Here is a 23,129-nt window from a genome sequence, read left to right on the forward strand (position 1 = left end):
GCCATTTCAGTGCAGCAATTAACAAAAATTCAGAAGATGACAAAGATTTCCTGTTGGAGTTGTGAAATGAAGCTCAGTGGAGCAGTTTAGAGTGTTTTGCAATCAGAAGGATGTTTAACTTTGCTTTAAAGCCATAAGCCCCATCTGGAAGAGTGACCTCATCTGAAAAGGGAAAGTTCCACTGCTCTGCTCTTCAAGCTTTCCACTGAGATATTCCAGGGGGCTAGCTGTTTATAGTAGTAAGACAGATGGCCTATCCAGTTTATTTACCACTGAGTCACCCTTTTAGTTTTCAGACATTGCTTGAATTTGCAAGTAATCTATTTATCATTTTTATACTGCTCAGAGTTTGGAAATAATTCCAAATGAGGACTGTGAACTCGAAGAGAGAGAACTTTTGGACCATCTGACAGACCTAGGAAAAGTGTCCTACACCCAAGCCTGCAACACACATTGAAAAACTGGCTGCCATTGCCTGCCTTTTGCTGCACTTGCCATTTCACAGTATCACCAGGGTTGGAAGAGACCTCATAGATCATCAAGTCCAACCCTTTACCACAGAGCTCAAGGCCAGACCATGGCACCAAGTGCCACGTCCAGTCCTGCCTTGAACAGCTCCAGGGACGGCAACTCCACCACCTCCCCGGGCAGCCCATTCCAGTGCCCAATGACTCTCTCAGTCAGCCACAACAGTAAAAGAAACTCTTATCAGCCATCGCTGCAAAACAAACAAGTGTAGCCACAGAACAGATAAAGCACTAATGTTTAGCTTTGCATCTCAGGCTTAAGTATTTGTTATCGTTAATCAGACCCCGAAGCTACTGAAGTCAGATATGGGTGGGAAAAGTCATTTTTCTTCTGCAACACCCAAAGCTCAAAACGCTTCTCCTTCACCTAGGGCTGAAACCCAAAGCTGCTGAAGTGTTCAGAAGAAGCAGGTCCAGAAAAGTACAAGATTCCAACAGAAATCACTTGACAGCTGACAGATTTAGTCCTTGCTCTTGCTTCAACCACAGAGTAAGGCAAATATTTGGACCAAGGACTAAATTGGAGTCCTCCTCTGTCCATGTCATAGTTTACTGATACTAAATAGGAGCTTAGAGAATCATAGAATCAACAAGGTTGGAAGAGACCTCCAAGATCATCCAGTCCAACCTAGCACCCAGCCCTATCCAGTCAACTAGACCATGGCACTAAGTGCCTCATCCAGGCTTTTCTTCAGCACCTCCAGGGACAGTGACTCCACCACCCCAGCCAATCACACTCTCTGGCAAGAACTTCCTCCTAGGAAGGAGGAAGGCCTTTTGGAGCAAGAACCAATATGGGTCAAATCATATTCAGGCAAAGGATAAGACAGCAGCACAGTGTAGTGTACCAGGTGGTACACATCACAACTGTGACTCTCTCTCTGCCTTACACTAATAAAATTGGAAATAATTTGGCACAAATATACCTTTAAATTACTGGGTTTTTAATCCACAGGTTAAGCAAAGACCATACATCTGTGCCAGTTTGAGGTTAAGTAGGAAATTTTAGTGAGAGAAACTAGATTGTAGGCTGTGAAAAGTAAACAGTGGTGATGTCTACTGCACTCATAGGCTTGCTGAGAAGCACAAAAGCAAGAACACAAACAGAGATAACACAGTCACTGTGTGTTTCTAGATGCCTGCACTTTTCTCCCTAACCTGCTGTCTTGTACAACTAATCTTTCTCCTTTCTAGCCCCCCTGGCCAACCCTCCAAACTCACCTTGCACATAAAGCAAAGCCTGGGATAAGGTAGAGGGGTGGAAAGAAGGTGGAAGGGTGGTTGGGAGCCCCTCCTAGGGACTCTGTTTTTTGGGAAGGCTGTTGTATTATTGTATTGTTTTTAACTTGTCTATTTCTGCCTATAGCTGTAAATACTGTAAATATCTGCTTGTATATTGTGCTAAGCTGTGAATATAAAACTTCATTCTTAATTTCTAGCTCAGCTGAGTCTAGTCTGGGTGATTTCATAAGAGTGGGGGGGTGCTGGGGGGGCAGGTAACACCCAAACCATCACAATATAACAAAACTTCTGTCCCAAATCTGCAAGCTCCCTCAGAAGATGACAGGTCTGAAGAGGTTTGGGTGAGAGTTAGTATCATCGAATCAACCAGGTTGGAAGAGACCTCCAAGATCATCCAGTCCAACCTAGCACCCAGCCCTAGCCAGTCAACTAGACCATGGCACTAAGTGCCTCAGCCAGGCTTTTCTTGAAGACCTCCAGGGACAGTGCCTCCACCACCTCCCTGGGCAGCCCATTCCAATGCCAATCACTCTCTCTGTGAAGAACTTCCTCCTAACATCCAGCCTAGACCTACCCCAGCACAGTAGTAGTAACAGAGAAATTAAAGGCCACTCCAGAAATACCCACCTCAGTCACACATAACAACACTAGCTCAAAAAGGTTACAAAATGTGGTACATTAGTTGCAAAGACTATTGGAAGCAAGAAGGAATGATTTATGAACATGTAAGAAGCTGTTTACACTGACACTGGCCATCTGCAGTGTTTCCTAGAAAGGCTATGGGAGAGGCTTGGACCTCAATCAAATATCAGTTCCCAACGGCTTCAGCACAACAAAACCCTGTTCAAACAGATTTCCAAGAAGACCACATAGGCTCAGGACTAGACCTTCATCCTTTCAGTTTGTGTCATGAACAGACTATGCTACGGTCTTAACATCTGAACACATACAAGAAAAAGGCCTTTTGGAAATCATTTCTCTGCTCTGACACTCATGAAAGACCTGGGAACATATTCTTCTCTTTGAACTACAGAAAAAAAAGCAATCTTAATTCTCTCACCTCTATATCCAGGTCAAGCTTTCACCATGTCCTTATTTAAATGTCATGTTAATAAAAAGAAATAATGTTAAAAAGTAAAAGAGAAATAGGAGAGGGACAAAAGAGCAATTCTTAAATGCATATCCAGTACAGGTGTTGATCTCTTGGAAGGTAGGAGAGCCCTGCAGAGGGACCTGGACAGGCTGGATGGGTGGGCAGAGGCCAATGGGATGAGATTGAACAAGGCCAAGTGCAGGGTTCTGCACTTTGGCCACAACAACCCCAAGCAGCACTACAGGGTAGGGACTGAGTGGCTGGAAAGCAGCCAGGAGGAAAGGGACCTGGGGGTACTGATAGTAGGCTGAAAATGAGCCAGCAGTGTGCCCAGGTGGCCAAGAGAGCCAATGGCATCCTGGCCTGCATCAGGAACAGTGTGGCCAGTAGGACAAGGGAGGTTATTGTGCCCCTGTGCTCAGCACTGGTCAGGGCACCCCTTGAGTACTGTGTCCAGTTCTGGGCTCCTCAATTCAAGAGAGATGTTGAGGTGCTGGAAGGTGTCCAGAGAAGGGCCACAAAGCTGGTGAGGGGCCTGGGGCACAAACCCTATGAGGAGAGGCTGAGGGAGCTGGGGGTGTGTAGCCTGGAGAAGAGGAGGCTCAGGGGGGACCTCATTGCTGTCTACAACCACCTGAAGGGAGGCTGTAGCCAGGTGGGGGTTGGTCTCTTCTGCCAGGCTATTGTTCTATTGTTCACCAATAGAACAAGGGGACACAGCCTCAAGTTGTGCCAGGGGAGGTCTAGGCTGGATGTTAGGAGGAAGTAGTTGCCAGAGAGAGTGATTTGCATTGGAATGGGCTGCCCAGGGAGGTGGTGGAGTCACTGTCCCTGGAGGTGTTGAAGGAAAGCCTGGATGAGGCACTCGGTGACATGGTCTAGTTGACTGGCTAGGGCTGGGTGCTAGGTTGGACTGGATGATCTTGGAATTCTCCTCCAACCTGGTTGATTCTATGATTCTACAAGAGGTGCTTCTATTCAGCAAAACCAGTGCTGATTTAGTTGGAAAAGATTAAAAAAATACCCAAAAACATTTGTAGATTGGAAAGTTCCAATTACAATTTCCACTAACACTTGCACCTGCTTCAGTCTTTCTTTCTTTGATAACTGCTACATATTTCTGCACAAACTTTAAACTTTGTTCTATTTTACCCAAGAGATGCACCCCAAGAGATGCACACCATAAATACTAAATCTATTTCATTTCAATAGATGTTTTTATTATTGAAGCTTAACAGTTTATGCTCATCATGTTTTAATATATGCCCATGTTTGAAATACTTCTAATGTAAACAAAAAGACTAACACTTCTTATTTTACTTTGTAGCCTGCTGTTGTCTATACCCCCCTTAGAAGACAAGATGACAGCCTACCAGAGCAGTCCAAAGCAGGGATGCTTTCATACTGACCAACATTAATATATGCTCATGTTTGAAATATCTCTAATGTAAAAAAAGACCCTAATATATCTTATTTTACTTTGTAGCCTGCTGTTGTCTATACCCCCCTTAGAAGAAAAGGCAGCAGCCTACCAGAGCAGTCCAAAGCAGGGATGCTTTCATACTGACCAACATTAATATATGCTCATGTTTGAAATATCTCTAATGTAAAAAAAGACCCTAATATATCTTATTTTACTTTGTAGCCTGCTGTTGTTTATGCCTCCTTTAGAAGACAAGATGACAGCTAAACAGAACAGTCCAAGCCAGGGATGCTTTTATAATGACCAACATTAATATATGCTCATGTTTGAAATATCTCTAATGTAAAAAAAAAAACCCTAATACTTCTTATTTTACTTTGTAGCCTGCTGTTGTCTATACCTCCTTTAGAAGACAAGATGACAGCCTACCAGAGCAGTCCAAAGCAGGGATGCTTTCATATTGACCAACATTAATATATGCTCATGTTTGAAATATCTCTAATGTAAAAAAAAAGACCCTAATACTTCTTATTTTACTTTGTAGCCTGCTGTTGTCTGTGCCTCCCTTAGAAGACAAGATGACAGCCTACCAGAGCAGTCCAAAGCAGGGATGTTTTCATAATGAACAACAGCTTTTTGTATCAGACAGAAACCATAAAACACTCAACAGCTCATACCCTGTATCTGAATCTTTTTAAACAACAAAAGCTCTCCCTCTTCTGTGCCTTAAGATGGGAAGTTGTTAGTGCTTAAAAATGCAAAATACCATGCATGAGAGGTAACTTTTTGAGTGCATGCATCATTTTAACAGCTCAATAAATAAGACTTTACATTCCCATGTTCCGGGCTTCTGCTTGACTCAGATTTTCTTCAGGTCCAACAATTTTGATACTTTTTATAATATTCTTGGCTTTTTCCCAGAATTTCTTGATGTGCTTTTCATGGTAAACCTCCTGCAATCACATTAACATTGTTTACAGTGAATGAAAAGTTGCCATGACAATAAACATATTGTCCAAGAACATTGTATTCTAGCCTGAGCAAACTGATGGTATACAATATTTGAAGCTACTCAAGCAAATCTGTCATTTAAATGAAACTCTTCTATCTAAACTGTTAGCAAAGGAACCCAGCATGAGAGCAACAGAAAGCAAAGCTGAATCTCCAAACCAATGCTGTAAGATTCACAGACTGTTTGTGCAGTAGTTTTTCAGGATATTTATTTTACAATCTTCTATCCTACAACACCAGCAGCACACAGGAGTTTATTTCACTCCAGAATGGCTTTAGAGAAGGAGCTGTTATCTGTACCTAAATGGACAGTCACAGTTAGTGTTTCTTTAAAACACAGTCACCATGATTGATTGTTTAATTTCTAATTACCTTGCCTGCAATTTAGGAGATTTGAACTGCATGCAATGCTTCCAACCCAGTATCATTTGTAGCCTTTCCATATTCTGGCTGACATTAGAATAGTTAATATTGGGTAGGGTTTTCCTTCCCCTCTATCATAAAAAATAGCTGATTTCAAATACCATATGAGTTCTAGCTGAAGCAACCAAACCTAGCATAAGCCATGTATCATATATATCTCTTTAATATCCCCTTACAACAGGGACACTGAAGACTTAAAAGCTGATTTCTACTCTATGATTTCAACTGTAATGCATGCCAAGGGAAAAAGGGCAGGATTACACTTTCCACCCATTTCTCTTCCAGATCAGTGCTTTTTTTTCCAGAAGACACACACCTTACTCATAAAATCAGGACTACTCAAGTCACTGGTGAAGTCTCAGCAACACCAGATTACAAATGAGCAAAAAGCAGTGTAAAATGTAATTATTGTTAAAAGACAAATAAAAAAGCAACTCATCTACACTGCCATTCAAAATATAAATGGGGCACACCAGTCTTTCCCATGGAAGCCAAGAGGAGCACTAAATATATATATATATATATACACACATATAAATGCATGTGCTTTTAACTTTCGGTCAGTCCTGAAGTAGCCTAGCAGCTGACCTAAATGACCATTGAAGGTCACTACTTCTGCATACTACATTCAGAAAGATTTGTTTTCTTAGTCTAGATGTGTTCATGGAATCCACAGGCTGCCTCACACACTCATTCATATCATAATATCCCAAACTGAAGCTTTTGCACAAGAGTGCACTCATAGGCTTGCTGAGATGTACAAAAGCAAGAACACAGATAACACAGTCACTGTGTGTCTCTAGATGCCTGCACTTTTCTCCCTAACCTGCTGTCTTGTACATCTAATCCTTCTCCTTTCTAACCCCCCTGGCCAACCCTCCAAACTCACCTTGCACATAAAGCAAAGTCTAGGATAAGGTAGAGGGGTGGAAAGAGGGTGGAAGGGTGGTTGGGAGCCCCTCCTGGGGACTCTGTTTTTTGGGAGGGCTGTTGTATTACTGTATTGTTTTTAACTTGTCTATTTCTGCCTATAGCTGTAAATATCTGCTTGTATATTGTGCTAAGCTGTGAATATAAAGCTTCATTCTTAATTTCTAGCTCAGCTGAGTCTAGTCTAGGTGATTTCATAAGAGTGGGGGGGTGGTGGTGGGGCAGGTAACACCCAAACCACCACAATATAACAAAACTTCTGTCCCAAATCTGCAAGCTCCCTCAGAAGATGAGAGGTCTGAAGAGGTTTGGGTGAGAGTTAGTAATAACAGAGAAATTAAAGGCCACTCCAGAAACAGTAACACCATACTCACATTGTTATGAATGAAGATACTGAGTTGCTCCTTTGGGTAGTCCAGAGTCAACAGTCTGTCTAAAAATTTAGGTAGGAAAGGAGTGGGTTGTTCAATGAAAACACCAATTTTTACTCGTGGATATTCCTAAAAACAAATAAGCAAGAAAAAAAACAACAACAAACAAACAAATACAAAACACTTTGGGACAACCAATAAGATTTGCTTCCTTCCTAAGATTAGTTATATTACAAAGCAACTGCATGTCATTGTCACAGTATCACACAGTATCACCAAGGTTGGAAGAGACCTCATAGATCATCGAGTCCAACCCTTTACCACAGAGCTCAAGGCTAGACCATGGCAGGAACTTTGGCCACATAACTTTCAAACAGTCCAAATCAACTATCTCTAAAGTGCTATGGCCCCTGTTACTCACCAAATGAGGACAATGGAGTTGATATTGCTAGAAAACTGGGAATTGCAGTGACAGAAATTGGATGTAAAAATAATGTACTGAGGAATTTAATTTATTTTATTTAAAGAGTAAAATCAAAACAGAAAAAAAAAGGAAGTGCACCTAGAACTGCATCACAAACACATTTTTTGTAAGCATCCTATAAAAATATGGTACATCTACATGAAAATACAGGGAAGACCAATTTTTTAGAGGAGTTCAGTATCACCAAATAATTTACTCATCTGTACTTTGAAATGGTATGGGCTGTTTCCCCCTGACCACTGTTAAGTGTATTCTGCATCACTTCTCCACTCACTGGTTTTATCCTTTGATGAACTAAATAGAGCTTCTCCCATACATCCAGGGATACTCAATTTTCACCCCCATTGTTTCCATGTGAATTCACATCTTTTGAACAGTGGCATTAATTCCAGGTTTCTATGTGCTGAATAGAATTATAGAATCAACCAGGTTGGAAGAGACCTCCAAGATCATCCAGTCCAGCCTAGCACCCAGCCCTAGCCAGTCAACTTGACCATGGCACTAAGTGCCTCATCCAGGCTTTTCTTTTTTTTCCTGTGAGAGTGACAGAACACTGGAACAGGCTGCCCAAGGAAACTGGAGTCTCCCTCTGGAGGTGCTCAAGACCTGCTTGGATGCATTCCTGTGTGATCTGGTATAGGTGATCATGCTCTGGCAAGAGGGTTGGACTGGATGATCTTTCAAGGTCCCTTTCAGCCCCTAACCTTCTGTGATTCTATGGCAGAGCCTGATAAGATGCAGCATCAAAGGAACAGATCTAATTAGACAGAAATTTTCTCTGGTCTTGTTTCTTGTAGAAGAGAGAGACGATGACAGAATGTCAGGGGTTGCAAGGGACCTCCAAGATCATCCAGTCCAACCTACCTTAGGTGTGTTACAAAGTCTTCAGGAAATGTCTTTGTGGCTCTTTTGAATCATAGAATCAACCAGGTTGGAAGAGACCTCCAAGATCAGCCAGTCCAACCTAGCACCCAGCCCTAGCCAATCAACTAGATCATGGCACTAAGTGCCTCATCCAGGCTTTTCTTCAACACCTCCAGGGACAGTGACTCCATCACCTCCCTGGGCAGCCCATTCCAATGTCAATCACTCTCTCTGCCAACAACTTCCTCCTGATATCCAGCCTAGACCTGCCTTGCCACAACTTGAGGCTGTGTCCCCCTGTTCTCTTGCTGCTTGCCTAGGAGAAGAGACCAACCCCCATCTAGCTACTGCCTCCTTTCAGGTAGTTGTAGATGGCAATGAGGTCACCCCTGAGCCTCCTCTTCTCCAGGCTGCACACCCCCAGCTCCCTCAGCCTCTCCTCACAGTACTGTGCTCCAAGCCCCCCACCAGCATTGTCACCCTAAATATACAGAGCCCATGACCTCTAAAACAAAGCCAGACAGCCTTTTGTCCATTCCTAAATTACATTACACTATGTGAGAAAGAGAAATTTAATCTTTGAAGGTCTTGACTCCTGCACAATTTTTCTCCACCTCTATAAACAGACAATACAAGTTTTGGAGTGAAACTTGACAGGAGTATAGAAGGCTGCAAGACAGCTTTCCTTAGGCAAGCCAACACCCACTTGAAAAGGGTCTGGATAAGCCATCAGTGCATGTTGAGTTTTAACATCCCCACTCTCTGTATCTGAAATCCAGGAACACGCTGGCAAGTGCACCAGACTGGAAACATTAGGCACCAGTGTTTACCCTGACTACCTCTTATTCACAACTGTGTCTGCAAACCTAATGCACACTCAGACAGGCATCCTAAAAGCATCAGGACAGCTAATGAAGACAAGTACACTGACATGCCATCAGAAAAGCAACTGTGATACTCTCTGGCAGCCACTCCATCGAGGCTGATGTCATGGCAACTAATACTGCTGACTGGGAGTGAGAAGGAAAACAGCCTGTGCCACTGGGCTTGCTGTGCTGAACATGCACAAGTGCTACCACAACAAGAAATGCTGCAATTATTTCTTTAGCATATCTCTCTAATGCTAAAGCATTGGCCCCTTACTCTCCAGGTCAAAGAGAGGTAGGTCTATATTAGATAGAATCATAGACTCAACCAGGTTGGAAGAGACCTCCAAGATCATTCAGCCCAACCTAGCACCCAGCCCTATCCAGTTATCTAGACCATGGCACTAAATGCCTCATCCAGTCTTTTCTTGAACACCTCCAGATCAGCAAAGGTCATAAGGACAATCACAGACCCAAGTGTGAACTGCCTGGCTCCACATTAAAATTTCAAGGAGCCATGACTAAAGCAAAGTTCTTTGATGTATCTTCCACTGCATTGCCTCAACGTCAAGTTCACCACTCCAGACCCTGGTTCACCATACTATGAAGAGTTGTCACTGCATAATCTGAATCTAGGTCACAATGAATAATTTTAGTCACCGGCATTTTGAGTGTATCAAGCCCAAAGTTTTGGTTCATCCCAGTTGTGTCTCAGCAAAAAAAGTGTTGCAAATATCCAGTCTGCACTGCAGTGTCACAGATTCTCTGACAGATTTTTGCCATTTCAAGTTTACTTTCTTCCACAAGCAGGAGTTGATAATATGGGGAAGACACTCTTCAACTTCTTTTCCATCACCCTGCTTTGGGTAAGGACCCAATTTAGGGGTGGTGCAGGCTGCTGCCATTAGCAGCAGAAACAGTTACTGTTCCCATACATCAGTCAAGATCAGAGCACAGGAGGTTCTGATAGTGTGAAAAAGCTCCCCAGTAACCCTGAAGCTCAGCTTGTTACAGGCCACGCACCCAGTACCTTCTTACACTGCCCCTTGTAGTGTCTCAGGTCCTTCTGCTCATTTGTCACAGACCAACCTATGCTACCCAGGATAATGCTTCCACTCATCTGCCTTGCATGCACCTACCCCAACCATCACAGAAGGAATGAAATAACCTATGCCCACGAGAGAAAGCACAATTATTTCAGGCCCTCATTCTGCAGCAGAGCTTATCTTGCATGCAATGCTAAAGTCAAGGTCTGCAGGTAAGTCAAGCCTGAAACACCAAATCAACACCACTAGGACCTACCCATTCATGTCAGAACTCTCCAAAGGAATTGTGCTAGTTTGAAGCTGGCTAGAATGTTTAGGTGAGAAGAACCAGAGTACAGGCTGTGAAAGGGAAACAATGGTGATGTCTACTGCACTCATAGGCTTGCTGAGATGGATAAGAACAAGAGTAAAAACACAGATAAGGTATTCAGGCACTGCCTGGGCTCTGGGCTGCATCTCTCTAACCTCACCTACTGTCTCTCTGATTAACCCACTTGCTTCCTAATGCCCTGGGCTGACCCTCCATTCTTCCTTGGGGCACAAAACAATGTCTGGGGTAAGGTTGAGGGGTGGGAGAAGGTGGAAGGGTGGTTGGGAGCCCCTCCTGGGGACTCAGGTTTCTGGGAGGGCTGTTGTGTTTCTGTAGTACCTTTTACCTTGTCTATTTCTGTCTATAACTGTATACACTTTAAATATCTGCCTGTATATTGTGCTAAGCTGTAAATATAAGCTTCATTCAATTTCCAGAGCCAACTGAGTCTAGTCTGGGTGATTTCCAAAGTGGGGGGGGGGGGGGCAGGTAACACCCAAACCACTGTAGGAATTCAAAGTCCAAAACATAGCTAGCATCAACAAATCATCATCCACTACCTTACAAGAAGAACAAATAAAATCTGCAGAAGACATTAGTGTGTCAATGAAGAAAGCTAAATGAAGTAGTGTTAGAAGAGTGATTAGAGACACAGAGTTGGCATTGCTCTTTTCACTGAAGATTTCTTGTTAAAAAGCAACCAGCCAGATCTGAACAGAAAGCACATTCAGAAAATTAAACACTGCTTGTGCTTAAAAATGCTGGAAGTAAACATATCCACTGAAGCCAAGGAAAAGTCTTGCTATTTCTGCTGGCACAGTGAGCGAGGTACAAAGTCCAAAGAATGAATTGCAGAAAGGAAGACACATTCCAAGTAAATGTACATAAACCGTAGCAAGCTATGCAGTAAATCGTTGTCAGTTACTTTCCACCATTGGCTTTAAGATTTAACTGCTCCTCGAGCACAGTTTAACTACTAACACCATCAGGAAAAACAAAAATCACAGTATCAGAGTATCACAGTATCATCATCAGGGTTGGAAGAGACCTCACGTCCAACCCTTTATCAAGTTTGGGTTTTTTTTTTTCCAGGTATGCCCATATTAAGATTTCACCAGAACACAATTTGAATGTTGTATCTTTAAATCAAAATTGAAATTAAGTATTAGAATAATCTGAACATTATTAAAATCCCAGCAATAAACTTCATTTATACTCCAGCTCATAAGGTAATTACTGCTCAGAAACTCTTACGCTTTGTCTGCTCATTAAAAAAGATTACAAGCCACTACTCTTTCATGCTATTATCAACATGACCTTCTAAGACCTATTCTTGTTCAAATCTTCAATAAAGAATGGAAATGAAGCAGCTTGTTAACAATGATCAGAATGTTCTTTTAAGTACAAGCCTTACATTTCCACATGATAAACCTTAGCATTTGTTCTGCCTAAACTTTATGGAGTACAAGCCAAAAGATTCATGGAGACACTTAATGCATCAATCACACTTGGAGCCAAAGAAAATGAGTTCCCAAATATCAGATATTCACATGCCACATTTACATGTATGTTTCTCCTCTAAGAATTCTCAAGACTGAACTGACATTTTGATCTCAATTCCATGAGATATATTATACAGAAACTCATTTGCATATATAGTACTGATATAAGAAAAATCAAGGAATGCTGGCAAGAGGGTCTCTTGGCCCAGGTGGCTAAGAGAGCCAGTGGCATCCTGGCCTGCATCAGGAATGGTGTGGCCAGCAGGAGCAGGGAGGTCATTCTGCCCCTGTACTCTGCACTGCTTAGACCACACCTTGAGTCCTGTGTTCAGTTCTGGGCCCCCCAATTTAGGAGGGACATTGAGATGCTTGAGTGTGTCCAGAGAAGGGCGACGAGGCTGGGGAGAGGCCTTGAGCACAGCCCTACGAGGAGAGGCTGAGGGAGCTGGGATTGGTTAGCCTGGAGAAGAGGAGGCTCAGGGGAGACCTCATTGCTGTCTACAACTACCTGAGGGGAGGCTGTGGCCAGGAGGAGGTTGCTCTCTTCTCTCAGGTGGCCAGCGCCAGAACAAGAGGACACAGCCTCAAGCTATGCCAGTCCTGGGGACTCAGGTTTCTGGGAGGGCTGTTGTGTTTCTGTAGTACCTTTTACCTTGTCTATTTCTGTCTATAACTGTATATACTGTAAATATCTGCCTGTATATTCTGCTAAATAATAAGCTTGTATATTGTGCTGTATACTGTGCCAGCTGTAAATAGAAGCTTCATTCATATTCCCAGAGCTGGCTGAGTCTAGTCTGGGTGATTTCTAAAGTAGGGGGGGGGGGGGGCAGGGAACACCCATACCATCACACTGACTCCAGTCTGGTTGATTTCATAACAGTGGAGGGGCAGGTAACACCCAAACCTTTGCAATATCATAACAAAACTTCTGTCCCAAATCTGCAAGCTGCAGAGCTGCAAAAGATGACAGGTCTAAAGCACTTTGGGTGAGATTTAGTAACAACGTAGAAATTAAAGGCCACTCCACAAATATCCAAAACACCCAAACCATCACAAATTTCTAAAGAGAAAAAAATGAAGCTTACAAGGGGACACAGTCTCAAGTTGTGCTGGGGAAAGTATAGGCTGGATGTTAAGAGGAAGTTCTTCACAGAGAGAGTGATTGGCATTGGAATGGGCTGCCCAGGGAGGTGGTGGAGGCACCGTCCATGGAGTTCTTCAAGAAAAGCCTGCCTGAGGCACTTAGTGCCATGGTCTAGTTGACTGGATAGAGCTGGGGAATGGGTTGGACTGGATGATCTTGGAGGTCTCTTCCAACCTGGTTGATTCTATGATTCCAATTCATTCACCCTCAGTATAGAAGTAAGGATCTGAGGGTCTTTTGATGGTGAGAACATATTCAGTAATACTGGTGAGAGCTACATTTAAATTCATGGATAAAAACATTTTGAGATCTATACTGTTATATCTAACACATTTTAAGTTCCACATTTACACAGTTTCATACACCAGAAAAAGAAATGTCTTAAGATGCATACAAAACATAGTACTGCATACTGAAGCCATTCTGCCTCAAAAAATCACTATATACATCTACTAACTACACCCAAAGGGGTTTTCTTCTAGTGAAAAGTGTTCTTACCGTTACTGTTGACAGGTCTAGTAGGTCTAAATCACAAACACTGCAACCAGTTTCCCGTGTCCAGGCATTAGGAATGTAGTTTCCCAAATAATTCAAGTGTATCTGGTAAATGAATAAACAAATCCAATTAATTAAGGGTGCATGCAAATGGTTATTTGTATCTTTCAAGGATTTCAGGCTTATCTATTGAATCTCTCATATCTAAAGGACATTGACAGTCTTTTTTTTACCTCATTGCTGTCTACAACTACCTGAAGGGAGGCTGTAGCCAGGTGGGGGTTGGTCTCTTCTGCCAAACAACCAGGAAAAGAACAAAGGGACATAGTCTCAAGTTGTGCCAGGGGAAGTATAGGCTGGATGTTAGAAGGAAGTTCTTCACAGAAAGAGTGATTGGCATTGGAATGGGCTGCCCAGGGAGGTGGTGGAGGCACCGTCCCTGGAGGTGTTGAAGCAAAGCCTGGCTGAGGCACTTAGTGCCATGGTCTGGTTGACTGGCTAGGGCTGGGTGCTAGGTTGGACTGGATGATCTTGGAGGTCTCCTCCAACCTGCTTGATTCTATTATTATACAGAAGTAGCTGGTAAAAACTTTTCCTCCTTTTTAGTTATAAACCCAAGATCATATTCTCCTAGCATCCACATTTATTGCTTCAGCTAAACAAAAAGTTGGTGCAATGATTTTCAAGACACAAACTCTACAGGCCAGGTGGGGTTGGTCTGTTCTCCCAGGCAACCAGCAACAGAACAAGGGGACAGAGTTGTGCTGGGGGAGGTCAAGGCTGGATGTTAGGAAGAAGTTCTTGCCAGAGAGAGTGACTGGCACTGAAATGGGCTGCCCAGGGAGGTGGTGGAGTTACCATCCTTGGAGGTGTTCAAGCAAAGACTGAATGAGGCACTTAATGCCATGGTTTAGTTGATTGGACAGGGCTGGGTGCTAGGTTGGACTGGATGATCTTGCAGGTCTCTTCCAACCTGGTTGGTTCTACGATTCTATAAGGGGGGACAGTCTTAAGTTGTGCCAGGGCAGGCAGTTCCTCAGAGAGAAAGTTCTTCACAGGAGGAAGTTCTTCACAGAGAGAGTGATTGGCAGTGGAATAGTCTGCCCAGGGGAAGTGGTGGAGTCACTTTTTTCAACTTGTATATTTCTGTTTATAGCTGTAGATATTGTAAATATCTGCTTGTATATTGTGCTAAGCTGTGAATATAAAGCTTCACTCTAATTTCCAGCTCGGCTGAGTCTAGTCTGGGTGATTTCATAGGAGTGGGAGGGTGGGGAACACCCAAACCACCACAATTACTAACTAGGGAAAACTCTTTACAATCTTATTGTTCTCTTAATTTCATTCTATGTTTAAAATAAAGGACTCACACATTGACAAAGTGTGCCAACAAGAGGCACACAACAAGAGGCACACAACAAGAGGCACACAACAAGAGGCACACAACAAGAGGCACACAACAAGAGGCACACAACAAGAGGCACACAACAAGAGGCACACAACAAGAGGCACACAACAAGAGGCACACAACAAGAGGCACACAACAAGAGTTTGCCCACAATAAAATCCTTTTCTCCTTACTATTTAACAACCAGAAACACATTCTTCACAAGCTTCAAGAACTGTTTTGTGCCAGTGAGTAAATTAATCTGAGATTACTAATTTCCAATATCCCATGCTACAACGGCTCTGGGAGCAGAAAGAGTTACATCAGCAGCAATATCAAGTTACAGCAAGAGGAGAGTAATATGATTGAGACAGCTATCAGAACAGAGCTTTTATCCTTGCAACTCTTCATAGCATTAACTGAAAATGAGCAGTTTTGATGTGCTGTTGCTGTTTCAGACTCTACCACTGGTTTTGCCTCCAGTAAAATTGCAGTCTTTGCACAAAAATAAAAGCAGTTTGTCACTCACTTTAGTTGGGCCATTTCCATGAACAGTGATGGGTAGAGTGTCATACATTGAATTCCTTGCTCTCACTTTCCCTTCTTCAAACTTCAAGAGGACTTCATCTGCAAATCAAGGATGGCACAGTAATAAGGGTTTAATAAAAGCTAAAATGTCAGACTACTTCAAGATATTGCTCATGCAATATACCTTTGCTGTTGCTTGTTGCTATCTTTGTCAGTGTTTCTTATCTGGAAGCTTTGGTTCATTTTTTTTTTTTACCTAGAGCTTGAATTCAGAGGTCTTTATGCTAAATACAGTTACATCAAACTTCTGAGTTCGCCATCAGCTGCCCTCATTATTTCAGCAAGATCTCTGCTTTTAAAATGAAATTGGTTTGTGCAAACACTATTTGTAAAGAAACCATAATTACTTCACGTACAATCTGACTATACAAACATTGTTCCATAATTGGAACATAACTGGAAGTCAAAGGTAAGAAAGGATGTTTGCATAAATGCCATTTTCCAATTGAAATTAAGGACAGTCAAATAAGGGAAATTCTATATTCTTCCCCATTCCACTTCCTTATGTGTAGCCAACTCCTCAGGAGTATCTAAAATGCAATTTAATTCACCAGTCTTACTCCTGTAATTTTGTTTCTGAAAGACAGAATCATAGACTGGTTTAGGATGGAAGGACTTCGAAGACCATCTAGTTCCAACCTCCTGCCATAGGCAGGGACACCTCCCACTAGAACAGGTTGCTCAAGGCCTCATCCAACCTGGACTTGAACATCTCCAGGGAGGGAGCAGCCACAACCTCCCTGGGCAACCTGTGCCAGTGCTTCACCATCCTCACTGTAAAGAATTTCTTCCTAACATCTAGTTTAAAATTTCCCTCTGCCAGTGTAAACCCCTTAGTCCTCATCCTGTCATAACAATACTCCTTGTCCTGCTCAATGTCTTTACTGATGATCTGGACCAGGAGTTTGAGTCCAGCATCAGTAAGTTTGCAGATGACACCAAGCTAGGAGCAGGTGTCAATTTGTTGGAGGGTAGGAGAGCCCTGCAGAGGGACCCTGACAGGCTGGATGGGTGGGCAGAGGCCAATGGGATGAGATTTAACACAGCCAAGTGCAGGGTCCTACACTTTGGCCACAACAATCCCAAGCAGCACTACAGGCTGGGGACACAGCAGCTGGAGAGCAGACAGGCAGAAAGGGACCTAGAGACATTGGTAGATAGTAGCTGAACGTGATGCCAATGGCATCCTGGCCTAGATCAGGAACAGTGTGGCCAGCAGGACAAGGGAAGTTATTCTGCCCCTATACTCAACACTGGTCAGGCCACACCTTGAGTGCTGTGTCCAGATCTGGGCTCCTCAATTTGAGAGAGATGTTGAGGTACTGGAACATATCCAGAGAAGGGCAATGAAGCTGGTGAAAGAGCTGGAGCACAGCCGTGTGAAGAGAGGCTGAGGGAGCTGGGGGTGTTTAGCCTAGAGAAGAGAAGGCTCAGGGGTGACCTCATTGCTATCTACAACTACCTGAAGGGAGGCTGTAGCCAGGTGGGGTTGGTCTCTTCTGCCAGGCAAGCAGCAATAGAACAAGGGGATAGAGTCTCAAGTTGTGCCAGAGGAGGTCTAGGCTGGATGTTAGGAAGAAGTTGTTGGCAGAGAGAGTGATTGGCATTGGAATGGGCTGCCCAGGGAGGTGGTGGAGTTGCCATGCCTGGAGGTGTTGAAGAAAAACCTAGATGAGGCACTTAGTGCCATGGTCTAGATGACTGGCTAGGGCTGGGTGCTAGGTTGGACTGGATGATCTTGGAGGTCTCTTCCAACCTGGCTGATTCTATGATTCTAATGGTGCTGATATTCTTTGGAAGTCAGGGCAGAAAGCTATTAAAAGTCTATGATTCTATGATTCTACAAGACTTTGTCAATAGTTCCTCCCCAGCCTTCCTGCAGACCCCCTCAGAAAATGGAAGGCTACCAGAAGGTGTCCTTGAAGCCTTCTCTTCTCCAGGCCAAAATTCAGTTTTTGCTAACTGCACTGATTTAAAGTAGAAAAAATTAGTTTTGAACGAAGTACTTTACCAATGGGAGAGGTCAGTATTAAACCCAGAAGATCTCTAACTAATCTGGTAATCAGGTTAACCCATTCAAACACTTCTTTCAAACAAGTACACGTTTAGGAAACACTACTCACAGTGAAGTAAAGTAGAAACAGGTAATAAAATATTGAATATGCAAACCATGCACTTACCAACAGCTCCATTTAGGGTCTGGAAAATTGCACATTTGTGGTCCAAGGTAATGTTAATGCGTTCCTTAAATAAAAATACCAAAGGTGTTGTTGTTATACCTGCAGTGGCAGCAAGTAACCAGGCAAGACTAAGTATACAGGTCTTCAATATGAGTCTTAATTTTAGATTGGTTTTCCTATATTCCTGCATTGTGCAGCTGTGTAGTGATCAGTTCTACACACAGAACGGTTTAGGTTGGAAGGGACCTCAAGGATCATCCAGTTCCAACCCTCCACCATAGGCAGGGACACCTCCCACTAGAGCAGGTCACTCAAGGCCTCATCCAATCTGGCTTTGAACACCTCCAGGCAGGGAGCAGCCACTACCTCCCTGGGCAACCTGTGCCAGTGTCTCACCACCCTCACTGCAAAGAACCCTTTCCTAACATCCACTTTGAATCTCCCCTCTGCCACTTTAAACCCATTCCCCCTTGTCCTGTCATTACAAGACCTTGTCAATCATCCCTCCTCAGCCTTCCTGTAGGTCCCTTTCAGATACTGGAAGGCCACTACAAGGTCTCCTCAAAGCCTTCTCTTCTCCAGGCTGAAAAACCTCAACTCTTGTAGCCTGTCCCCATGACAGAGCTGCTGCAGCCCTTTCATCACATTGATGGCCCTGAAGGAATAAAGTTCCTAATTCTCCAAGAGAAATTAGAGTACGGCAGAAGTTGTCAAATAAAATTTCATTAAACCAAATGTAAAACTTCAGAAGTCTTGTCCAAGCAACAAATCATACTATGCTTCAGTTTCAAAAATACAAAAGCCAAACTGGAGAAACCACCAGCACTCCCAAAATACTGTCCTAATATTGTATTTCCTACTTAGATTTTTCTTCTAACACGTTGAGCAAAGTACACAACCCTTAACACTTAAAAACCCTTCTACAGATCATATTGATTCTGTGATTCTATATACTATGTTTGGGTCTTCCAAGATTTTGTTACATAGTCTACTGCACTGCACATCACCATATAGAGAATTAGTGCTAATGGATAGTGCAGTATCCCAAACTAGGTGCCATGGAAACGTTTTGAATCATGGGGCAGGAGGGGATTTTGCAGAGGTATATGTTTTTTTTGTCTAAAAGACAATCTATTTAGGCAGCTAATTACATTACATCTGACAGCGGTGCAGAGTCAGCTTTAATATCTCTATACCCTGGCCTTTCAGTTGCCTATCTAGCATCTGACAACTTCCATAAAAATCAATTTGAACACTGAGGACTGCAAAGAATGTCCTATGGTTGTGGGAGTTTGGGCAATGCTGAGTGATTTGAAATAAGAGAGCAAGAGAGGTAACATCAGGACACAGAGGAGGATGTGAGATAAGGAGTACAGCTTCAGGGAAAACAACCTGGAAAAGTTGGCAAAGAAGCTGCAAAGTTAACTGTGCAAGGGGACTAAGGGGGGCCAGTCAGTCTTGCTCCTAGGGTGTGTGGACAGCCCATACCCTGTTGTGCAACCTATCAGAATTATACATGTTGCATTAGCTCTGCAATAAAGGTTTGACTTAGGCATCACATTGATGTCTCAGCATCGTTCCGGTCCCTGCAGGATCGAGGCAACCCTGGCATATTATAAGCAGCTGAGGACACTATTGGTTTTGTTTAAAGAAAAGGAGACTGAAGAGTGCCCTCATTTATCTCTACTGCTTCCTGAGAAAGGGAAGTGCAGAGAGAGGTGCTGATCTCCTCGCTGGTATCCAGTGATAGGACATATGGGAATGGTTCAAAGTTGTGCCAGGGCAGGATTAGAATGGACATCAGGAAGTGTTTCTTTACCAAGAGGGTGGTCAAATACTGAGACAGGCTTCCTAAGAAGGTGCTCAAAGGCCCAAGCCTTTCAACTGTTTAAAAGGCATTTAGACAATACTCTTAAATAATATGCTTTGACTTCTGGTCAGCCCTGTATCAGTCAGGCAGTTGGAAGAGATGATCATTGTAGGTTCTTTCCCACTTAAGTAGCCTATTTCTGTACCTGTATCTAAACACATCTGACGTTTCAGGCATAACATAATGGAAACACAAATATGTGCTTCAGAAACTTCTCTGCCTTAAGCATACAAATGCTCAAAATCAACCTCAACATTCTGCAGTGTGCTTCTAAACCATTAACTTTTCTCAGCTCTCTTTTTCCAGCATCAGGGCCATGTCTCTGACATCTATCATGCTTTAATGCTGCTAATTCGTTAAGCTAGGACACAGAGACTTCACCAAAAATTTATGCATCTTTATTGAACATATCTGCTCAAAAGCTGAAGAGTCAGAGACAGCTGCAGGCAGGATCTGAAATGGCAGCAAGCCAAAAATATAAAACACTGGATCAGCAAGTAGTGCAGTGACACCCTGGAAAAATGCCACATTCTCTGGCCATCAAGTTGCCAAATATATGGGACCATCATTAAGATGAATGTGACCGATCATATACCTCGGAGCTATTATTTCTAACAACGAAGCACAACCTGTCTGGATCTGCAGACAGACTGGAATGATATATGAAATCATGACTCTTTGGAAGCCTGTTCATCACTCCAACAGCAGGAGCCTCCAGAGAACAAACAACTGTCAATCCAGCACTCAGGAATAAAGAGACAACATTCCTTTTATTTTGATCCCCCCGATGTTTTAAGAAGAGCAGCATGCTATTTCAAGCAGAAAGAAATGAGAAAGACAGTCACTACCTACCCTTGCCAATGGGTCAACATAGATCTTGGTGTAAAACAGCTGGTCATCATCATTATCCTGCAGATTCCATTGCTGCACTATATGATTTATGTTTGGAGCATAACCAATAAATCCTGCAATATCACACACAAATGAGTTATTTCCACAAAAAGCACTACTCTGGCCAATGCTGTCCACCAGTCAGGAACTTCATTTGGACTTTTCCAGGCCAGCAAAGTATTAAATTCATACAACTTGGATCAAAAAAAGAAACACCTCAGTTTTCTTCCTGTGATAACTACCAGTTCTGTTTTAAGAAATTCATAATTGAGAATTATTTTTGCAGCTATGTTATTTTAATGGAAAAAAATAGGTGTTGGAGAAATTCTTGCTAGCAGAGGACACAGAAATCATAAACATGAGCAACCTGTGCTGGGAATGTCCTTGAGTCCATCCTGGGAGTTAGATACCAGGCACAGGGTGGCTTCCCACCACATGCAGCTGCAGGGGGTGGAGTGCAGCTGCAGGTGGGCAGAGTTTAGCCAGCCCCAGAGGCTGACCCTCAGATTGTTATGGTATGCTGACCTATTGATGCCTTACAAGCAACCCTGTACCCTCTGTAATCAATCTTGGTGGAGCATGCCTCTTGCTAGAATGAATATAAGTCACTGTATCACAGAAATAAAGTGGATTATGACCATCTAACCATATTGGTGTAGAAAGAGTCATTTTACCCAGGTGCTCCACCGGTTTAAATGCTAATAAATAGGAAACAGATCAGTTCCTGAGAAGTTCAAAGCAGGAGCTTCATTTTCAACAATCACTTTTTGCTGGAACAGAAGCCTGAACCTAATACTGCCAGAGCTACTAAGAATTCAACTGAAAACCAATGTATGTTATGTTTAAGGCAAAAAAAGAGGGCAGATAGATGAGGTAGAGAAGCTGGGGGAAGAAGATCTGCCCGCTGCGCAGCACCACGTGCTTAGAAGTGACAGTATGTGCTCACTAGCAGAGAGAAACAGTACCACTGGCAGTATACATCACCTGCAAAATGATTACCAAAGCTGACATTTGAAGGAGGATTCCAGAGTAAACAAGTCATTGAGACTAAAAGAAGTAACATACTATTTCCTTGCAATGCACTGCTGCCATGGATTAGACCAGGTGGGCAGCTGAGCCCCGCACATGGCCTCCTCCCCACCTCCATCCCCTGTTGGGATGGAAGGGAAAATCAGAACCAAAATGCATAATTCTGTGAGTTGAGCTAAGGAAAGTTCACCAGAACCATACAGAAGGAAGACACAAGAGGAATAACGATAATACTACTAAAATAAAATATGAAGTGAGCAATATAAAACATCACCTGCTTGCCAGACCCCACTGGCACCAAACGCTGCCACCTCTGCTCTGGGCCAGCCCTTTCCTTATGCAGTGGGCAGTAGGGTATGAAATGCTCGACTGGCTAGTTCAGATGGCCACCCTGAGTGTGGGCCCTTCCAGCTTCTTGTGAGAAAATTAACCCTGTCCTAGCTGAACCCAGGATGATGGCCTGAGCCATGCTGATGGGCCAGGCAGAACACATCTACACGGTATGCAGAGATCCCCCAACAAGCAGACTGCCAACTCAGGAAATTCTGTGACCCAGCCAAATTGTGCCTTGAAGTAGCATGTAGAGCTTTGATTGGGCTTGTACACTAGATTGTTTCTGAAACAGATTCATCTGATGGCAATTGGGTCATCCCTGCACAGCAGTTCCCTGCAAGGCACAGTTGCTTGCTTGGGCTGTTAGTTTATTTATCTGCTTGCTACAAGTTACTGCCAACAAATAGTACAGAAGTTTGAATGAAAACTATTTTGAGTGCAGAAGAGGAGCTGTTCAAGTGTCAAGGAGAGGGGAAAAGGGCATCGAATCCAGTCCTTGACTTTATGCTTGGAAAGTTCAGGAACAGTTCCATACCCAAAACAGACAAACAGAAGAGAGACACGTTCAAGACCTTCATGTGCTCAAGAATCACACTTGCCTCCTGAGTTCAGGAATCGTTTTCCAGTCCGGACAACAGGATACTTATCAGCTAGCCTTTTATCTGGCCAAATCAGTCCATCTGCTGCAAACACCACTTTATGATTAGCTTCTTGAAATTTCTTTAGCAGCTCTTCAGGGCCTCCCGCAAAGATAACATCATAGCTGAAAACAGAAACAGATCCATCAGATTAACGCTTCTGCGTTCCAAACAAGGGGTTGGACGACTCAGATCTTAAACACAGAGACAGCTCTTTTATTCTGAGAAACGACTCATTAGAGCATGTTTTACATCATAGAATCATAGAATCAACCAGGTTGGAAGAGACCTCCAAGATCATCCAGTCCAACCTAGCACCCAGCCCTAGCCAGTCAACCAGACCATGGCACTAAGTGCCTCATCCAGGCACTACCTTCAGGTAGTTGTAGACAGTAATAAGATCACCCCTGAGCCTCCTCTTCTCCAGGCTAAACAGGCCCAGCTCCCTCAACCTCTCCTCATAGGCTTTGTGCTCCAGG

The 23,129-nt window shown here is 43.2% G+C and overlaps 1 protein-coding gene across 2 annotated transcripts in view; it reads right to left on the minus strand.

Moving 5' to 3' along the window:
- The window catches only part of PLOD2 (procollagen-lysine,2-oxoglutarate 5-dioxygenase 2), a 70,226-nt gene that overhangs the window by 17,193 nt on the left and 29,904 nt on the right, over nt 1-23,129 (minus strand). For both annotated transcript variants that reach the window (XM_064152832.1, XM_064152831.1), the window contains exons 4-10: nt 22,612-22,775; nt 20,612-20,724; nt 17,890-17,953; nt 15,651-15,748; nt 13,738-13,839; nt 7,024-7,149; nt 5,117-5,238 (exon numbers count right to left, since the gene is read on the minus strand). In XM_064152832.1, the coding sequence (XP_064008902.1) occupies nt 5,117-5,238; nt 7,024-7,149; nt 13,738-13,839; nt 15,651-15,748; nt 17,890-17,953; nt 20,612-20,724; nt 22,612-22,775 (789 nt within the window). The remainder of the gene's footprint in view (nt 1-5,116; nt 5,239-7,023; nt 7,150-13,737; nt 13,840-15,650; nt 15,749-17,889; nt 17,954-20,611; nt 20,725-22,611; nt 22,776-23,129) is intronic.

This window comes from Pogoniulus pusillus, chromosome 13 (genome assembly GCF_015220805.1).
Source record: "Pogoniulus pusillus isolate bPogPus1 chromosome 13, bPogPus1.pri, whole genome shotgun sequence".
Lineage (NCBI taxonomy): Eukaryota > Metazoa > Chordata > Aves > Piciformes > Lybiidae > Pogoniulus > Pogoniulus pusillus.